Source organism: Pangasianodon hypophthalmus, chromosome 12, assembly GCF_027358585.1.
Source record: "Pangasianodon hypophthalmus isolate fPanHyp1 chromosome 12, fPanHyp1.pri, whole genome shotgun sequence".
NCBI lineage: Eukaryota > Metazoa > Chordata > Actinopteri > Siluriformes > Pangasiidae > Pangasianodon > Pangasianodon hypophthalmus.
The window spans coordinates 14,668,095-14,685,035 of NC_069721.1; the positions used below are offsets into that span (position 1 = coordinate 14,668,095).

The 16,941-nt window shown below is 39.4% G+C and overlaps 1 protein-coding gene across 3 annotated transcripts in view; it reads left to right on the forward strand.

Moving 5' to 3' along the window:
- The first annotated feature begins 1,516 nt into the window (after positions 1–1,516).
- The window catches only part of ankfn1 (ankyrin repeat and fibronectin type III domain containing 1), a 67,700-nt gene continuing 52,275 nt past the window's right edge, over positions 1,517–16,941 (forward strand). Inside the window, exons 1-5 of one of the 3 annotated variants that reach the window (XM_053238803.1) lie at positions 1,517–1,860; positions 3,297–3,421; positions 3,691–3,837; positions 6,396–6,631; positions 15,442–15,671. In XM_053238803.1, the coding sequence (XP_053094778.1) occupies positions 1,765–1,860; positions 3,297–3,421; positions 3,691–3,837; positions 6,396–6,631; positions 15,442–15,671 (834 nt within the window). In that variant the 5' untranslated portion in view covers positions 1,517–1,764. The other 2 variants (XM_053238804.1, XM_053238805.1) reach the window with 2 other exon arrangements.

Consider the following 16,941-nt stretch of genomic DNA (forward strand, 5'->3'; position numbering starts at 1 on the left):
ATTAGTCATTACATGGATCCAAAAATGTTCTAAATAATCATGATTCACTTTCACTCAGAAAAGCAATTCAGGTCCCAGCTTGCCTGTTAGACTATAGCTTTCCCAGCATACACAACGAGAAAAAGTACACATATATTTTTGTTCTTCAACGTACAGTGCAAATTTGTCTTTGCAGTCCAATTATGTGCTTTAAATTAGTTTCATGGTACAGCATCTTAATTTGTCCAAGTGAAAGATATATATTAATGAATGAAAAGACTCATCCACCATAACCACCATAGTTTTTATAGTAGCTTGTGAAAAAAAACTGTTAGCATAATAATAAGAAAAAAAGAAAAACAGAACAAAATACCATTTGACTAAGTAAAAACGGTTTCCCTGCTGTATAATCCAGCTCAGTCTGAGCAGCTACCAGCTGCCAAAACACAGGCTGAGCTGGTAAGAGCTGGTCGATTAAAACAGCTTCTAAATGACTGCTTCTGATGCTACATTGAAAGCAGCACAACAGTAAAGCAATTCTAAAATCTCAAACATGTACTGATCAGTTTAGTAATAGGCCTAAGGAAGATGGATAGCTTTCCAGCTGGCAAAAAAGGTTTGAGCTGGATTTTCCAGCAGGAATTGATCACTATTACTGTTAATATTGATTTGAATATATGTATAAGCCAATGATCTATGTATTATTGTTTCTTTTAGTACGCAATTAGGATTATGAAAATAGTTTCCATAGCATCATGGACAGTTCACATTTATTTCCCTTAATCATGCACTTAGACATAAGTATAATCTCTGCCAGGCTGAATCTCCCTGCTGAAAAAACCCCAAAAACAAACAAACAAACAAACAAATAAAAAAACCCAATAGAAACCCTCACAGAATTTGTAATGGTTTTAATGGTTATAATGGGAATTGAATTGGTTTTAATGGAAACTGTAATGGTACCTGTGGGTCTCTACTGGTAATATGTTGCCTTCTGTTTGTGGCATGTTATGTCTAGTGGATACCATTAAGGAGGGGGTTCGAATCACGCATCGTAGAGCTTGCATGTTCTCTACATGCATCAGGGGTTTCCTTCGGGTACTCCAGTTTCCTCCCCCTGTCCAAATACATGTAATTTGATTGGCATTTCCAAATTGTCCGTAGTGTGTGAATGTGTGTGTGATTGGATTGTGCCCTGCGATGGGTTGGCACTTCATCCAGTGTGTTGCAGGTTTACCCCGCAACCCTGTGTAGGATAAGCGGTACAGAGAATGGACGGATACCAGTAAGGACCAGTAATGGTAATGGTTTTAAGATTAGCTGATGGTTTGTAATGGTATTTGTAGTGGAAACCATTAGAACTTCTGTGATGGTTTCTATTGTGTGTTTTTTTTCAGCAGGGCTGCCATGTGGATATGAAAGATGGTTATTAAACTCCTGCAGATCATGACCATTTCTGTGCATGGTACAGCTTCATCAGTTTATGATCCTATCTGCAGTAGTTGAGAGAGCCAGCTGAATGAGTGTAGTCTCGATGATTCCTGAGATGAAGATGCACTGTTTATCTAACTCCGCGGCCTAATTACTGCAGCTTCGCAATTTTCCCTCAGCAACTACACAAACATTTCCTGTCCAAAGCTGTCTTCCTTTCGGCGGCCGTCCTCTTTGAAGCTTGGGCTCTCTCTGAAACTTCTGAAAGAAACGACTTTTGAACACAGGTCCCAAAAACCAGCCCTTTAAGCTTTGTCAGAGAGCGAGAGCGGAGTGTGAGATGCTGCACTAGGCATGGAAAGTTTGCTTCTCGCTGCGAAGAATAAGTGCCAGATGACAGAGAGGGCAGAGATTGGGTCACTTCCTGATAGCGAACAGGGACCCTACTTGGTGAGTTTTATCCAGTCTAACACGCTTTTCACACTGCACTTGAGACAACACGGCTTTTCTCTGGCGTCTTTGGGCTTCTTGGGCTTGGTGAGCAGCGGCTAGCGGGAAGCTCAGCTGAGCTACACACTTCCAGGAACTGAATGCAGATGTTTGGAGTTTACAAAGCAGACCTGGAGAACAAAGGAGGTAGCCTAGTTAGCTTCACCAGGGATGAAAGCTACGAGAACGAGTTCTGGTGTTTTAAAACGACTAACAGGGATTGAAAAATACACAAACAAACGTGAGGATAGAACTTAGTGGTGCGCTTTTTGTATAAAAAAAAAACAAACAGCGAGAAGCACGAAGCTAATAATCATGAGGGACGCGCGAGTTAAAGATGGATGAATGAGGAGTATGGATATGGTAACATCACAGAGAGAGAGAGGTGTGTGTGTATGTGTATGTGTGTGTGTGTGTGTGTGAGAGAGAGAGAGAGTGTCCATGAAGAGTGTGTGTGTGTGTGTGTGTGTGTGTGAGAGAGAGAGAGAGAGAGAGAGAGAGTGTGTCCATGAAGAGTGTGTATCTCTTCATCCTCTTCAGGGAATGTTTTGAAGCTGTTTAAGTATGTGTGTGTGTGTGTGTGTGTGTGTGTGAGAGAGAGAGAGATAGAGAGAGTGAGAGAAAGAGAGACAGTGTCCATGAAGAGTGTGTGTGTGTGTGTGTGTGTGTGTGAGAGAGAGAGAGAGATAGAGAGAGTGAGAGAAAGAGAGACAGTGTCCATGAAGAGTGTGTGTGTGTGTGTGTGTGTGAGAGAGAGAGAGTGTCCATGAAGAGTGTGTGTGTGTGTGTGAGAGAGAGAGAGAGTGAGAGAGAGACAGAGAGAGAGAGAAAGAGAGAGAGAGTGTGTCCATGAAGATTGTGTGTGTGTGTGAGAGAGAGAGAGAAAGAGAGAGAGTCTCCATGAAGAGTGTGTATCTCTTCATCCTCTTCAGGGAATGTTTTGGAGCTGTTTAAGTGTGTGTGTGTGTGTGTGTGTATGTGTGTGTGTGTGGATTTGCCTTTTCCTTGCCATTTCCTTGTTTCTTGTTCACACTGGCTTTGGCTGTCAGCTTTCATTATTTAACTTCATCTGAGTCATGGATCAGCTCAACGCCCAAAACACTGTCCACGTACCCTTCTGACTTCAGTAGAGTGTGTCACTTAATTTCTGTGTAAACTGTAAAAAAAAATCTTTAAACTTGCACACTGTTGAAGATACGTTACTGTATTCGCTAAACTGTCTTCAATACACAGCAGTTGCCTTTGTGCACAGGAAAATGCATAGCATCTAATAAACACCTACAGAGACATATTAACTCAGTGGTTATATATAAATCCAGGAAGTATATAAGAGTTCATTCTGCAACCGGGAAAATGTTTCACACTCTCATGTTGTTGTTCTTTGGGTGCATGGTTAGACATGGCTCAACATGGCTTATGAGACGGAGAAGACATGCCTGTTGATTCCTCGGGAATCGCGGGCATCCTGTGTGTTCCACACGGCGGATGAGAAAGATGAAATTCCAGGCATGGGAGAGGACAGGTGGGATCCCTGTTTTCTGTAACCTACCTTAATGTGTGCTGCTTCAGTTATATTAGTTAAAAAATGAGCTACGTTTATTCTGAAAATATTCTGTATAAACCAGTCATCACTTTTAACTTCAGAAATGTTCACATTTAGATTTTATCTTGGACGATTTTGGTCTAAGCAAAATAGGCCAAAAGCACGTCAAGCGTTTCTTGCTAGTGTTACAGCCACCACTTGTTTAGAGAGATCATTTATTTGATCATTATTTTAAATGATGTATGCAGTGTTTTAGAGATGCTGAGTTATTCAAAGTTCATGGATCTGGAGTCGTGGCTGTGTATGCCATCAACGTTGCTGCCCAGGAGCTTGGACTCTACCTGCTCTGCCTCACCACTGTCTACTGATAGTGACTCTGGAGATGCTGAAACCAGGTGAGGGACCTACACAATGTACACATCTCATGTTTACAAGGTAGAGTAGATTATCAAGCTGTCCACTGCTATCTAGCAAGACTTGAGAATGAGCTTTGGTTTTCTACTTGGGTTTACTTTTCTGCTCTGTTTCTTCCCTATATTTTGCTGTCTAGTCGTATCATTTACCTCTTTGCAATGATTTATGAAGGGCATGGTGTTTTGAATGATTACTGATTTTATTGGTTTTAAAAACAAAGAAAGTGTCCATTCTGTAGATACTCTGATATGGTATTATGTGTGTCCACTAGAGGTCATTATTGAATCCTTATGAAGGAATTCAGGGGCAGCTTGACATTTTTTGTTGGATGGCGAAACAGTAGCATCATCATGACTCCTGTAATGGCAAAGGTGTTTTGAGTAGCACTGATATGGTGGAATTCAGCAAAGTGATGCACTGTGTGTTAATGTGTGTCAGCTCTGAGCAAACTGTGTGCTGTCGTTATAGATCAGCTAGTCCTCAAAGGAACGTGGAATTCTAATCATCTGGAAAGTTTCAACTTCATATCAGTTTTATTGAATAGAATTTAATAGAACTGTATAATTTTAGATTACTCTGGGTTCTCCAGTTTCCTCCCACCTCTCCAAAACGACAGTAGGCGGATTGGCTAAGATAAAATTGCCTTAGGTGTAATGGAGTGTATGTGTGTGTGTAGTGCCCTGAGATGGACTGGCATCCCATCCAATGTGTTTTCCTGCCTCATGGCAAGTATTCCAAGGATAGGCTGCAGACATACCACAAACCTAAGCAGAATAAAGTGGTTACTGAAGATGAATGAATGATGAATGAATGTATTTTTTAGAACACTTTTTACATTACAGATCTCAAAGCAGATTAACCGACATCAGTGTCCAAACCCTCAGTGATGTTACATAAGTGAATGGTTAGTGATAAGGATCCCAAATATACTGATCAGTAATCAGTATGTTGATCATTATCAGTCTTTTTTTCTCCTTTTTATATTGTCACCAATCGGTATATCTCAGGAGTAGTGTTAGTAGAAAACAAAAACCCAGACATCTTTTGATGTAATACATCAAACTAGTAACTTGGGATGTATTTTTAGTAATGTAATAGAGTGCTATTTTGAAATTCAGAGTATATCAGAGGGTAAGCACTACCGTAATGTGCTCATAGCAGCTAAGATAAGTGGTTCTTTATGTGCTTAACGCTATAATTTTCTGTTTATGGAAGCTTTGTTTCTGCACGGAAGAGAAGAAATGGAGAAATTTCCAATGAACACGGCACATAATGCTTTCCCTTTCAAATGCCAACCTTGCCAACTTTTAGTCACTGGAGGAATGTACTCTAAACAGTGGATATCTGTTTCAGGAATCTAAGCAGCTGTCCCACAAATTAATGTTGAGGTCTTTTGGAAGGGCAACGGGAATTGGAACAGAATTCATAATTCTAGGAGACCACTACTGAGCTGTTTACTGGATACAGTGGAAAGACTAGCCTACCGTATAGGTGGTATTACATCTCTTAATGGAAACAAAAGTATACTGTGGAAAACTCTCATATCTCGCTTCAGGTGATCGGGAACCGGCTCACTCACGATCAGATACACGCAACACCTGACTCTTGATTGACTGACGTGGCTTTTGTTTGTTCTTTGTTGGCACACTTTAGCTGCAGGTGAAATTCAATATTTATGATGGACGTTGAACACAAGAGAGCACTACTGCTGCTTTTAACCAGGGGCTTTTTACCACCCTGCGTTTTAACTGTGACGCTACTACACAGAGAGTTCGTAACAAACGTACTGGCACCACATACAGATGACGAATATAGATTACATGGAGGATTGTTGTTAGAAATCTTCAAGAGCTAATTTTCATGAGGTGATGAATGAAGGATTTGCAGCTACATGGCCAGCATGTTTACAGTGGAGCGTCTGGTTGAGTTTTTACTCAGAAGAAAAAAGAAGAAGTCATACAAGAGAGGATCATGGAAAAGCCAAAGTTATACACTTCAAGTTAGCAGGTACATTAGACAGACAAGGAATTTGACTTTTTTTTTAATCTTTCAGGGCAACTGTGTAAAGAATTTCAGGTTTTTATGTTTCAAGGCAAATCTGTAGTCTGCATTTATTCATTTTGGTTTATTATAAGGAGGATAGTGAATGCGGTTACTATGTTAATCAGGTTTGAAGATTGGACTGCAGTGTAAAAACTAATTAGGTTTTCAACTTAATTTGTGTGAAATTTCTGAGTGGAGTGATGATATAAAGTATCTTTTCATCATGGCTTTAGAGCGGCTTTATTAGCATAGATGTTGGGTGTTGTGGGAAAATCAAATTATTAATCAGACTCTTCATTTGTAGATTGTTATTATTAGTAGCTAAAATGCTTTATATGGCTTCTTACCACTGCTTACAAGTTTATTACATTACCACTTTCTCTGACTGCATTGTTCACATTTTTAGGGAAATTGTTCACATTTTTTTTTTCTGTCTAGGGAGCTACCACCATATTCCACAGTAGAATGACTAAAATCACATAATCTGTTTCTACAGCAGGCCCCCTGAGAGGAAGTCTATCTATCTGAACCACTCCCCAGAAAGGGAAAGCTGTCATGTGCCACCTTCCCCCACTGTGCCAGTCTCTGTGACCCCTCAGTCCCCTGTGGCCTCGCAGACCTGCTCCACTCCAGGTCTGAAGCCAGGCACACACTCCTATCAGGACATTGCGAGTGTAAGGAAGCGCCGCCGACTTGCTGCCAGCCCCGGAGGACTGCACTGGAATGCTTCAGGTAGGCCACAACCATGGGCTCCCATTAGAAAAATACATTTCCCATCAGAACTCTTTCAGTCTTTACTGAGTCTTTACTGTTAGATGGACTTTCTTGGTTATACTATTAGTTCAGACACTTAAATATTATTAACAATGGTGTCTGATTATATTATATAATAGTTATGAATGATGCTGGTTATAAACTCGGCTCCCATTCCTTCAACCATGTACAATTAGCATTTCGGGGCATTATGACCATCTGCGTCGACTCGGGCCAATTTTAGACAGACTAACATGACGGACATACTATGAATTAATTCAAATATTTAAAAACATTTATTTACATTCTCTTTTTTCCCGTATAACTGACCATAAATATTCACACAGCCCACAGCAGATTGGAACTGACCCTAACTGCAAACAGAAAGAAGAGACAAGGACTGGGCAATATGATGATATAATATCAATTTTTGTAGTAAATTATATCACAGTATGTCACTTTTCTGAGATATGACAGACATCATGATATCTTTTTCTAAGAATTTAAATAACAGTTACAAACTCTGATCGGAAGAATTTGATTTTTAAATTTTTGAATTTTGTACTGAAGCTTTAATATTATAATGTTATTGTAATTTGTAAAATTTGTGTTTTCTCCTTTTCAAATATAAGTACGTTTTTATTATGCCTCTGCCACTAGCTGTTTGTTTTCTGTTTCCTGGTAGTCCGTCCATCCGTCTGTCCACCCGAAATTCACTTATCCCAAGAATGAGTTGTTGAATGTTTGTAGGATTTATATGAAATTATCATTTTCACCAGGATATGAACTGACAAGATTTTGGAATTGATCCAAACAGGGTCAAGGTCACTACATGGTCAAATAGATGTCTGAAATAGTTTTTCTTCAATAGTTTCCTCCCTGTTTGAAGTATATTTCAAATGTATTTGAAGTATTAAAATTAATAACAAGAAGGACTAGATTTTTGGCAGTGGAGGTGTCCTCATTGATGCTGTTGTAATAGTATCATTAAGCTCAGTTTTTCAGTTTTTTTATGAAACGCTACTGTTTTGCTGCCAGTTTGCTGGCAAACCTAAGTGTATCTCTTGATATGTATTTTTTTTTCCATTGTACTCATCGCTAGAAAATAAATTAGATTGGGGAAACACCTGTCCAATTAGCTTTTCACAAATCTGAGCCTCTATTTGACTTATTATGAGTGTGAAGATTTTATTCACACTCATAATATCCAGAAGCCTTAACCCAACCTAAGTAATAACCTTGTTGTCTATCTATAACTTCCATATAATGAGTGTTTTAGCAAGAAAAGTAAAGCTCAATATTGATGGCCCAAACAGCAGTATCACCATCACCCACTAGGGGGCTACAGCTCACAGATTATAAACCACTGAGTTAACACATAATGGCAAATTTGAGAGTGGAGTGGAATTTTAAAGGTTCACAGGGCTGGTCCTCGACTTATTTGACACAGTATTAATTAACACACACATAAAAATGATGATTGGTTTACTATTAGGAGAATATACATGATGATATTATCATTTAATGATTATTATTCTATCACACAAAAAAAAAATGGAATAAATATTATATTATAATACTATGTAACATCAGATGCAGTTAAAAAAGGTGTGCACCTGCTGCTGGACTGCTGCAAAAATACAGCTGATGTAAAGAAATATATTTGATTATTAAGGCCACTGATTTGAAGCATGCAAACACAGTGAAGAAGCAGTGTGTGAGAGGGGAAACATGGCCACAGAAACAAGGCAGTCTGGGGAGGTGGAGAGAAGGGAGAAGGGGTGAAGCTTGCCTAGGGCACCAAATATGCTGAATATCTATCTGTCTATCTCTGTCTCTCTGTCTCTGTCTCTCTGTCTCTCTCTCTCTCTCTCTCTCTCTCTCTCTCTCTATATATATATATATATATATATATATATATATATATATATAGATACAGTAGGCACCCTATTTTCTAGTACAACTTTGTTATATATATAATGTATATGACTTCTACAATAAAACAAAAACATTTTAGATTTCCAAACATTAGTTTTCCAGCACATAATTAAATGTTACAGAAAAATATTTGTATGCCAGTAAAGAATATTACATAAGAGACACTTTTCAGACAAAAAAGCTTAATGAAGGCTGATGGGTTTTGCTGCAAAAATAAGAAGCAAGCGCGACAGTATATATATGTGTGTGTGTGTGTGTGTGTGTGTGTGTGATTTGTGTGTAAGGGGAAAGAGCATGGGTGTATTCTAAACAACCGTAGTTAAACTTGGATGTTGGCTTCTAGACCGGAATCTCCTAGCAGTGTCCTCAACTGTTCAAACAGAGAGAAAACTGCTTATAATAATTACACAAATGATGTGGAGATTTATGCATGGCATGTGTGTGAAGACGTGCATGTCAAGCCTTTGTGGAGGTATGTACCAGCAGCATTATTATAGCATGGTGGAAATTAGGCCAAGAATGCATGCAGTTAAACTCCCAATCAGCAGAGGTGACCCTGTCATTAGTGCCTTAGTTGGACAAGGAAATGGCTCCTAATTGCACAGTGTACATGCAGCAGCCACCTGCAGACGTTGTTAATTAGTGCTGTAACAATTGCTGTGTCAAAGCTTGCTGATGGCTTAATGAGCGATTCATTTGTCAAGAAGCTGTCAACTAAAACAACAGCGGCTAGCGGCAATGGGCCGAAAGCAAATCGGTCGCCTCCACTTCAAGTCTCCCTTGTTTAGCAGAGAGAGCTATTATCACTCTCATTATGGGTGGAGCAGTGAGGCAGGAAGTGACTTTGTCAAGCTATAAACAATGCTGACAGCGCATGGGTGGAGAACATAATGGTAATGGACATTCTAAACATACACTGTAGTCTATACTGTATACGTGGTCTTACGCAGATGCATTCATGCATTTGACAAACCGAAAAACTCCCGGCATTATGCATACGACATGTTGGCAGTATCACCACAGCCCTTTTTTTATGCTCATTTTATACTTATGTTAAGTGTTGATGTTATGCTAGCTGGGTTTCCTGAGAGAGCTTTAACACTGTAGACATACTGCATTAGCATTGGAATCAACATTTTATGAATGAGGCCTGTGGGTATTGGATCTCTTGCTACTCTGCGTAATGTAATGCAGTAGGTGGGAGTTAATCTACTACATCCTCTTTGGGGTTTGTGGCTCAGTGTGAAGGTTTTAAGATATAATCAGCATCTGATAACCACTGTGTGAAGCCAATGTAGAGTGGCTTAGGCTGTCAGACATGATTATTCCATTGTTCCTTTACTCTCTCATTTTTCCAGCTGTCCCTGTATTAACTAATATTTCTGTTTTCTATTTAATTCACTAATGCATCTATTCTATTCTATTCTTTCAATTATATTGCGTTTCGCTATTGCTTCTATTATATTTCAGCACTGATTACAGGTCGATAGGTATCTGATAAACTGAAAACAAGGTTAGTGACAATTTACAGCTTGAAATTACAGACAAAAACGTGTGATTCCACATTATGGCGTGCTGTGATCTGTGTCAAGGAATAGAGAAGGTCTGGTGATCTGAAGAGCCTGAATGTATCACCGTATGTCACAAGTCACTATATTAATGCTCTTTCATTCCAGTTTACGCATAAGCATAAAAGTTTCAGGTTTATTGTTGGCAATGCTATAAACCCAATTGTGTTATCCTCTTTCTTATATAACCTGATTAATAAATAATACACACCATTTAATTGAGTCCACAATTTGTTTAAACCCCTATAAAAAAATAGCAGTATAGCTGCTGCAGTGAGACACTGAAACTTGTCAACCCCATGAAAGGAGACTGGATGTCATTGGCATGCAGTAGACGGGCATGTCGTGCCAGCTGTGTCAGACCTCTTCCAGTAAAGCCGCTGCATGCAGTGAACAGGCAGGACAAATGAGCTTCTGAAAGCTGGACCAACACTGCTCTGAGAGATCGTTCCAGATCTGCCTCCTGTACTGATGCCTGCACTGCTAGCAGTTGCAATGCCCACATCAGAGAAAGAGATGTGAGGCTCAATTCCGCTGCTCTTACAGTATAAAGCACTTTTAGGATTCCCTGATATCTAATATCAGGAGATATTGTGACCTGTCTGATTGGATTTTCAGTCCAGTGAGTGTCGAGTTTCTTTTTTCATTCAGTACCCGTTCTGTACTTATCCTGTAGAGGGCACTGTAGCATTTGTGCTTGTGCTCAGTAAAGGGTGGAAGCTGTGTTAACAATCCTGAAGAGATGGTTTCAGACTGAGCTATTCAATTTCTCATCTCGCAACTCTCTTGAGTTCCATTTAATCATGTCGGCACAGGGAAATGCTGCAAGGCAATAGATGGCCTGCTGCTCCTTCCTCTGGCTTACGTTCCGCTATAAAAATGTCTTTTATCATTCATGCTGTGCAGGCATGATTAACCAAACACACCCATGGCATCAGGTAGAATGGCCGCTGACACCTTGCTTTTAATCTCCTGTGATTTAACAGTGTTCAGTGAAGTGAATCCATAGTACAATTATAGGAGGAGCAGATGTAAGATCAGGGCATCAGGTTAGTTCTGTTCTTTGCCACAGCCTTTGCCACAATTTGCCAATTGCCAGTACATTTATTTGGTCTCATACTTTGCAGGTGCCAAACTATGTTGCCAGAATCCTCACAACTTTATGGGATAGCTTTTGGGGTTTGGTCTTTTTCAAGTGTATGAATTGCTTATTTGATGTATCTTATCACAAAATAATAATGTATATTAGCTGATATTATTGCACCATATTCCGGATTATTAGTCATACAGTAATACCTATTTAATACTATGATCTGTTTTTTTTTTTTTTTTTTTTTTTTCAGTCCTTTTCATCTATTTGCTTTTCTACATTAGCCTAAAGCCCTGGGGTGTAAGTGAGAGGAGCATTCTTAATGGCTGAGTAAAGTGCAGGATGTGATCAGCTGATTGTATGAGTAGGCATGCAGCTATAAAACCACCTTCTTTGTGGTCTCTTTGGGACAATGAATATTATGATGATGATGATGATGATGAAGATTATGATGAAGCTCAGAAGTATTACATTTATTATTTAGTATTACAAGTATTGCTTTATTAGAATACATTTTGGACTTGCACATAGGAATGTAAGTGAGTTTGTGGTTAAATTGCGCTTACTTTATCTTGGCTGCGTTGGGTAGACAGAGACAGCATGAACAAAGGCTTCCTCATAGAATCTCCTTTTAGGCTTGTGGTACTGGTTTATGGATCATTTAATCTTCAAGGAATGAGTATTTTCATTAGAAACACATCATTGAAGCACAAAGACTTTTATATTGCTTGTAATTTGAAAGCACATGATCATTCAGTGTATTGTAATGTTGAATAGTAATTTAATCTGATAATTTAGTCCAATAAATGTGTTATGTTGTAAGTTTGCATTTATCAAGTAATTTCTAAGCAGGTACGTGGCTCAGTTAGACCTGTAGGTGGTTGATATTAAATGATATTTTGTATTGGTATATATTGATTTCGGGATATGGAGCTGATTAGAGCTGCGTCTGCAAGAGTTCAAGACGCTCATGTGTCTGAGGGCAGAGCAGGTCTTAAACAGGTAAACTGGTCAGCTGTTAGTCACATGACTATTTTGAGTGTTTGGACAGAACCTGATTGATTCAAGGATAGATAAAAAATTAAGCTAAGGTATTAAAGCTACTGTATGTAAGATATTGGAATGTCGCCTCTCCAGTGGAAAAGTGCTACTGCATTCTACTCACTCCCTTTCAGTAACTGCTTTATCTTGGTCAGGGTCATGGTGGATAAAGAGCTTATGCCGGGAACACTGGGCGGCAGGTGGGAAAAAACCCTGGACGGGACGCCAATACATGGCAGGGTACCACATACACACTTTCGAACACTCAGACACCTAGGGACAATTTGTTTTAGCCAATTCACCTACTGGCATGTTTTTGGGAGGTGAGAGGAAACCGAAGAACCTGGAGGAAACCCATGTGGACACGAGGAGAATATGCAAAGAAGCTTCACACAGACGGTATCCCAAGCTCAGGATTGAACCGGGGACACTGATGCTCTGAAGCAGCAACACTACTACTACTGCTGCTACTACTACTACTACTACTACTTCTACTACTGTTATTACTGGCTGTGAGGGGCATATAATAGACATTTAATAAGAATTCAAGGCTGTGTTCCAAACAGCATAATGTGCAATAAGAAGCATGCCTAAAAAGTGGGAACTCCATAGATATACGATACACTATCCAAAGTTACTGTATACTGACACACTATTTAATACAGTACTCTTTGGTTTAGGATGTGGTCCAACTGTTCACAAGGATAGAAATAATCTGCTACAGTTGGTATGACAAAAGATAAAAATGGTAATCTCACAACCTGTACATAGGGTGTATCCATCTCTGGGGCTGATAGTAGTAACTATCGTGCTAACTATCATGCTACCACTAATTACATAGCTGGAATACAATATACAGAACAAAACAATCACATCTGCTCGCTAAAACTCACAGATTGGTGGATGGTATGTTGGACATCAGATACCGATGATGAGACACAGAACTGTGTTTGAATACTTAAATACACAGAAAAACACCAAACTACTTGTTAGCCTCTTGTTGGCTATCATTGTTTCTTTAGCTAATACAACTTTGCGACTGGGAAATGATGCAAATTCCACAATGAGGCTAAATCATTGTGGAATCAAGACCATCATTCACTAGCTTTCCACTGAATTAGAGAGTAAATAAATGTCCTACCTGTTTAATAAGAAAATAACCAAATTTTCACTCTTAAATCCATTTTTTATTTGACTATATTGACTCCCACTGTCTCTTTTTTCACCTGATTGGCTGGCTGACATTTTGGACTCTGACGTCTTTTGAGCCTTGAGTTTTGGGGCATTATGACATCTGACCCCATATCACAGACCCCAAGACAGCGCTGACTGTGAATTACTGTTACAGGATTGTCAGGGCAACTCACTCAACTTAGGAACACCACATTATAAAGTATTTTTTTGTTCCCTGACTCAATAATCACTCAGTAGAATTCTATTCACTGTAGCTTTAAATTAATTTAGAAACAAATCCTAGGCAGCAATGTACAACAGATAATTATATGATATCTACTCTATATTATTTTAGTATATAATAACATTGCAAAGATTTTGCAGCAGTAAAGAAATACACTTTCCTGCCAGATCCAGTTTTGAGTAATGTGACACAAAAATGAAACAGACATTAAACTGAAGATTATGACTTATAAAGACAAATAAAAAGCTGATGAATGAAGTGCCATTGCTGTCTGAAACAAAAATACAGAACTGCATATGGTTAATCCAACAAACCAGATGGTGCGAGAAGATGCACGCTCATAATGAGAAAATAATGACACAGCTCTGCACACTAGCACTCGACAGGAATCCTACTCCAGCGAGGCAACTTGATCCAGCACAATGGGATACATGATATGGATCCACAGCTCTGCCTCTTTCCCCCCGCCATCGCCATCAGAGTCACCATAGCGATGAACTACAGGAGAGACGCTCCAAACATGTTCTCTAAAGTATGACTGTGATACCACAAGCCTCCCGCATTGGCACTGTTCCCAGCACTGAACAAAAGTACAAAGAGGCAGTAAAAAAGGAATGTTCATACACAAGCCTTAGGAAAGTGGACTAAACAAATGCCAGTAATGCCACATCTGAGCTTCATTGTGTAGTGAATCTGCTTAGTTTTTACTTGAGCTTTCTTTTCCTCAGTTACTGCAGTGTCTCATCACTGAGTTCTGTCTCAGAGGTCATTCCTGTTCCCATAACAGCTTTTCTCCGGAAGACAATACATGCAAAATTCTCATGAAGTTTTAATTGCTGAGCTGATTAGACACTCTGTGGCTTCCAGTGACTAGATAGTCACAAAGATGAACTTGATCTACTGCAGCTTTGCAGCTGGTGGGAATGAATACGAGGAAACAAGACACCTGCTCACCTGGAGGTGTACTGTGTGTGTGTGTTTACAAAAACCTATTTATTTGAAAACTAAAAGTGTTAAAAGTTTTGTTTTAGAAGGGGGAGTGGGAGGGTTAATTTTTACGCAGATGAAATATGCAACAGTTTTGAACTTGGCTGGAATATTTGGATGGGTGCCATGAGGAAAATGACATTTTATTTAATTTTAGTTGAACAAAAGCTACTGCTTTTATTAAAGCAAGGCAAAACTCATTTTACTGTATTGTAATACATGTCATGTTTCTTCGTGTGTGAAATGCTTTTTTTTCCCCCAAAAGCTGCAGCTTTTATGATGTATTCTTTAGTGTCTTTATGCCACTTTGGCTATGTAGAACAGTGTGAGCTGGCTTCATGTAGTATTTTATCATATCTCTTTATTTTCTGTCTTTCTCTTCTTTAACTTTAATGGAATAGTCTTGGAGTTAGCACTTGTTTGTTTTGCACCAGATGCATGCTTTCATCTCTGCAATACAATTATTAGTGTAAGCTCAGGGGAATGAAATGATTGTCAGAAGGAAGTAGTGGGATGCAGTCTGAATCATTAAAGGGTGGCTTAGAAATGATCAGGACTAAGACAGGAAATGAGTCAAGTGGTCGTTTTGACAGCTAGTTTATTATGAGCCTCCCCATGAGTGAAAGTAATAATTATCGTATTTCCTGATGTTTCCTATGCTCACTCGGCGCTTCTCTCTGATGCACCCCCTACCCCTCCTTTCTCTGGGTGTCATTTATCACCTGAGGTGTCTGTTTTCATCTCTCAGGTTCAGTGCTGCGTGAGTATGAGCGAGGAGAGGCGGCTAGTGCGTCGCAACTGAAACGTGTCCCTAAACCTTTGGAGTCTGCGAAACCTGGTGCAGAGCTGTGGGGGGACAGAGCGGCACTCAGGAAGTGTGTGTCGGTGGATGACAGGCTGCTGCAGCAGACGCCCACAGAGCCCGGCACACTGCTGAGCCGCCTGGAGAGAGGAAAGAAGAAACTCAGGAACATCCACGTGAGTAGGAGTGACTCTACCCAGAGCTGAGGGAGAGAGAGAAAGGGAATAAGTGTGTGTGTGTGTGTGTGTGTATGAGAGAGAAAATGTCTTGAGTGAGAATGACAAAAGTGTGTTTTCATAAAGGAAGTGACTGGCTAAAGAATTAATTTGAGGAAAAGGGAGATAACTGTAAATGTCTAATCCGAGCTGCCATAAATTATGCCTGCTGTTATTCTGGTAAGCAGAACATATTTGGAACACAGCCACTCCCCCATGGCAGACTTCACACAATATGTGATAGTATTCAATTTCCTGCCAGTTTCCTATGACTGGTATATTTACGCTGTATCATATGTTCTGAGAAACGTGTCGATACAGCTATAAGCTTATACTCCTTTGTAGAAGGATATTGATTTCTTGACTTTAGGGGTTTTGTGGTTTCTGTGGTGTTGTCTTACTCTTGCATAGCCGCTATAAAACTGGAGTTTTATAACAACACTAGTCATTTTTACCCTTAAACACAGCACACTCAACTGACATCCCACACTAGTGAGTCAGTGCTCGGTGCTTTGAGGACTACTTTGCAGAATATGGTAGAACGGCCCTAATGTTCTGTACTTTCAGAGAAGATGAGTCCTATCTGCATCTATTTGCCTTCATTTCAGATGTACTTATTATGTCCATTACCTAGAAAGGCTAGGTTAGTATTTTTCCCAAGCTTACGAGTGAATATCTATCAGGTTGAGTTACTCTAGCATGATTTAGTCCACAGTATATTAGACTTTCAAATCAAAGTAATGTTACATTGAATATTAAATTGAAAGAAGATGTAAACCTCTTTAGTAATGCTTTAATAACTGGCTGTTATCTTGCACATTAAAACACATAAAAGATGCAGATAAAAGCACTTCTGCAAGGTGAGACAGGAATGCAGCACAGTGTAAAATGCTTGTAAAACACATCATTATAATCATGAAAAGGTCTTTTTCAGGTTCAATAAGCACACAGTGCTTAAATCGTAGAGGATCTTTTGCTTTTTCTAGGAAACTCGTCAGTAGGTCAAGTGAGACTGTCAGCTTGTTTCATTACATACCATGCAGGTTGTGGGTCAAGAGTCACAACTTATTTCAGTTTCATTCTACTTTCCTGCCATTTGGTTTTTTACATAGGTACCGCCTGTGTAGTCACTGGCCAGGAACAAATACTATAGGTGTGGTGAAATGTCGTCAGATGTTACTGTAGCTGAACAGCCCAAAATGGCGAGAAATAAGAGGGTTTTGACCAAAAT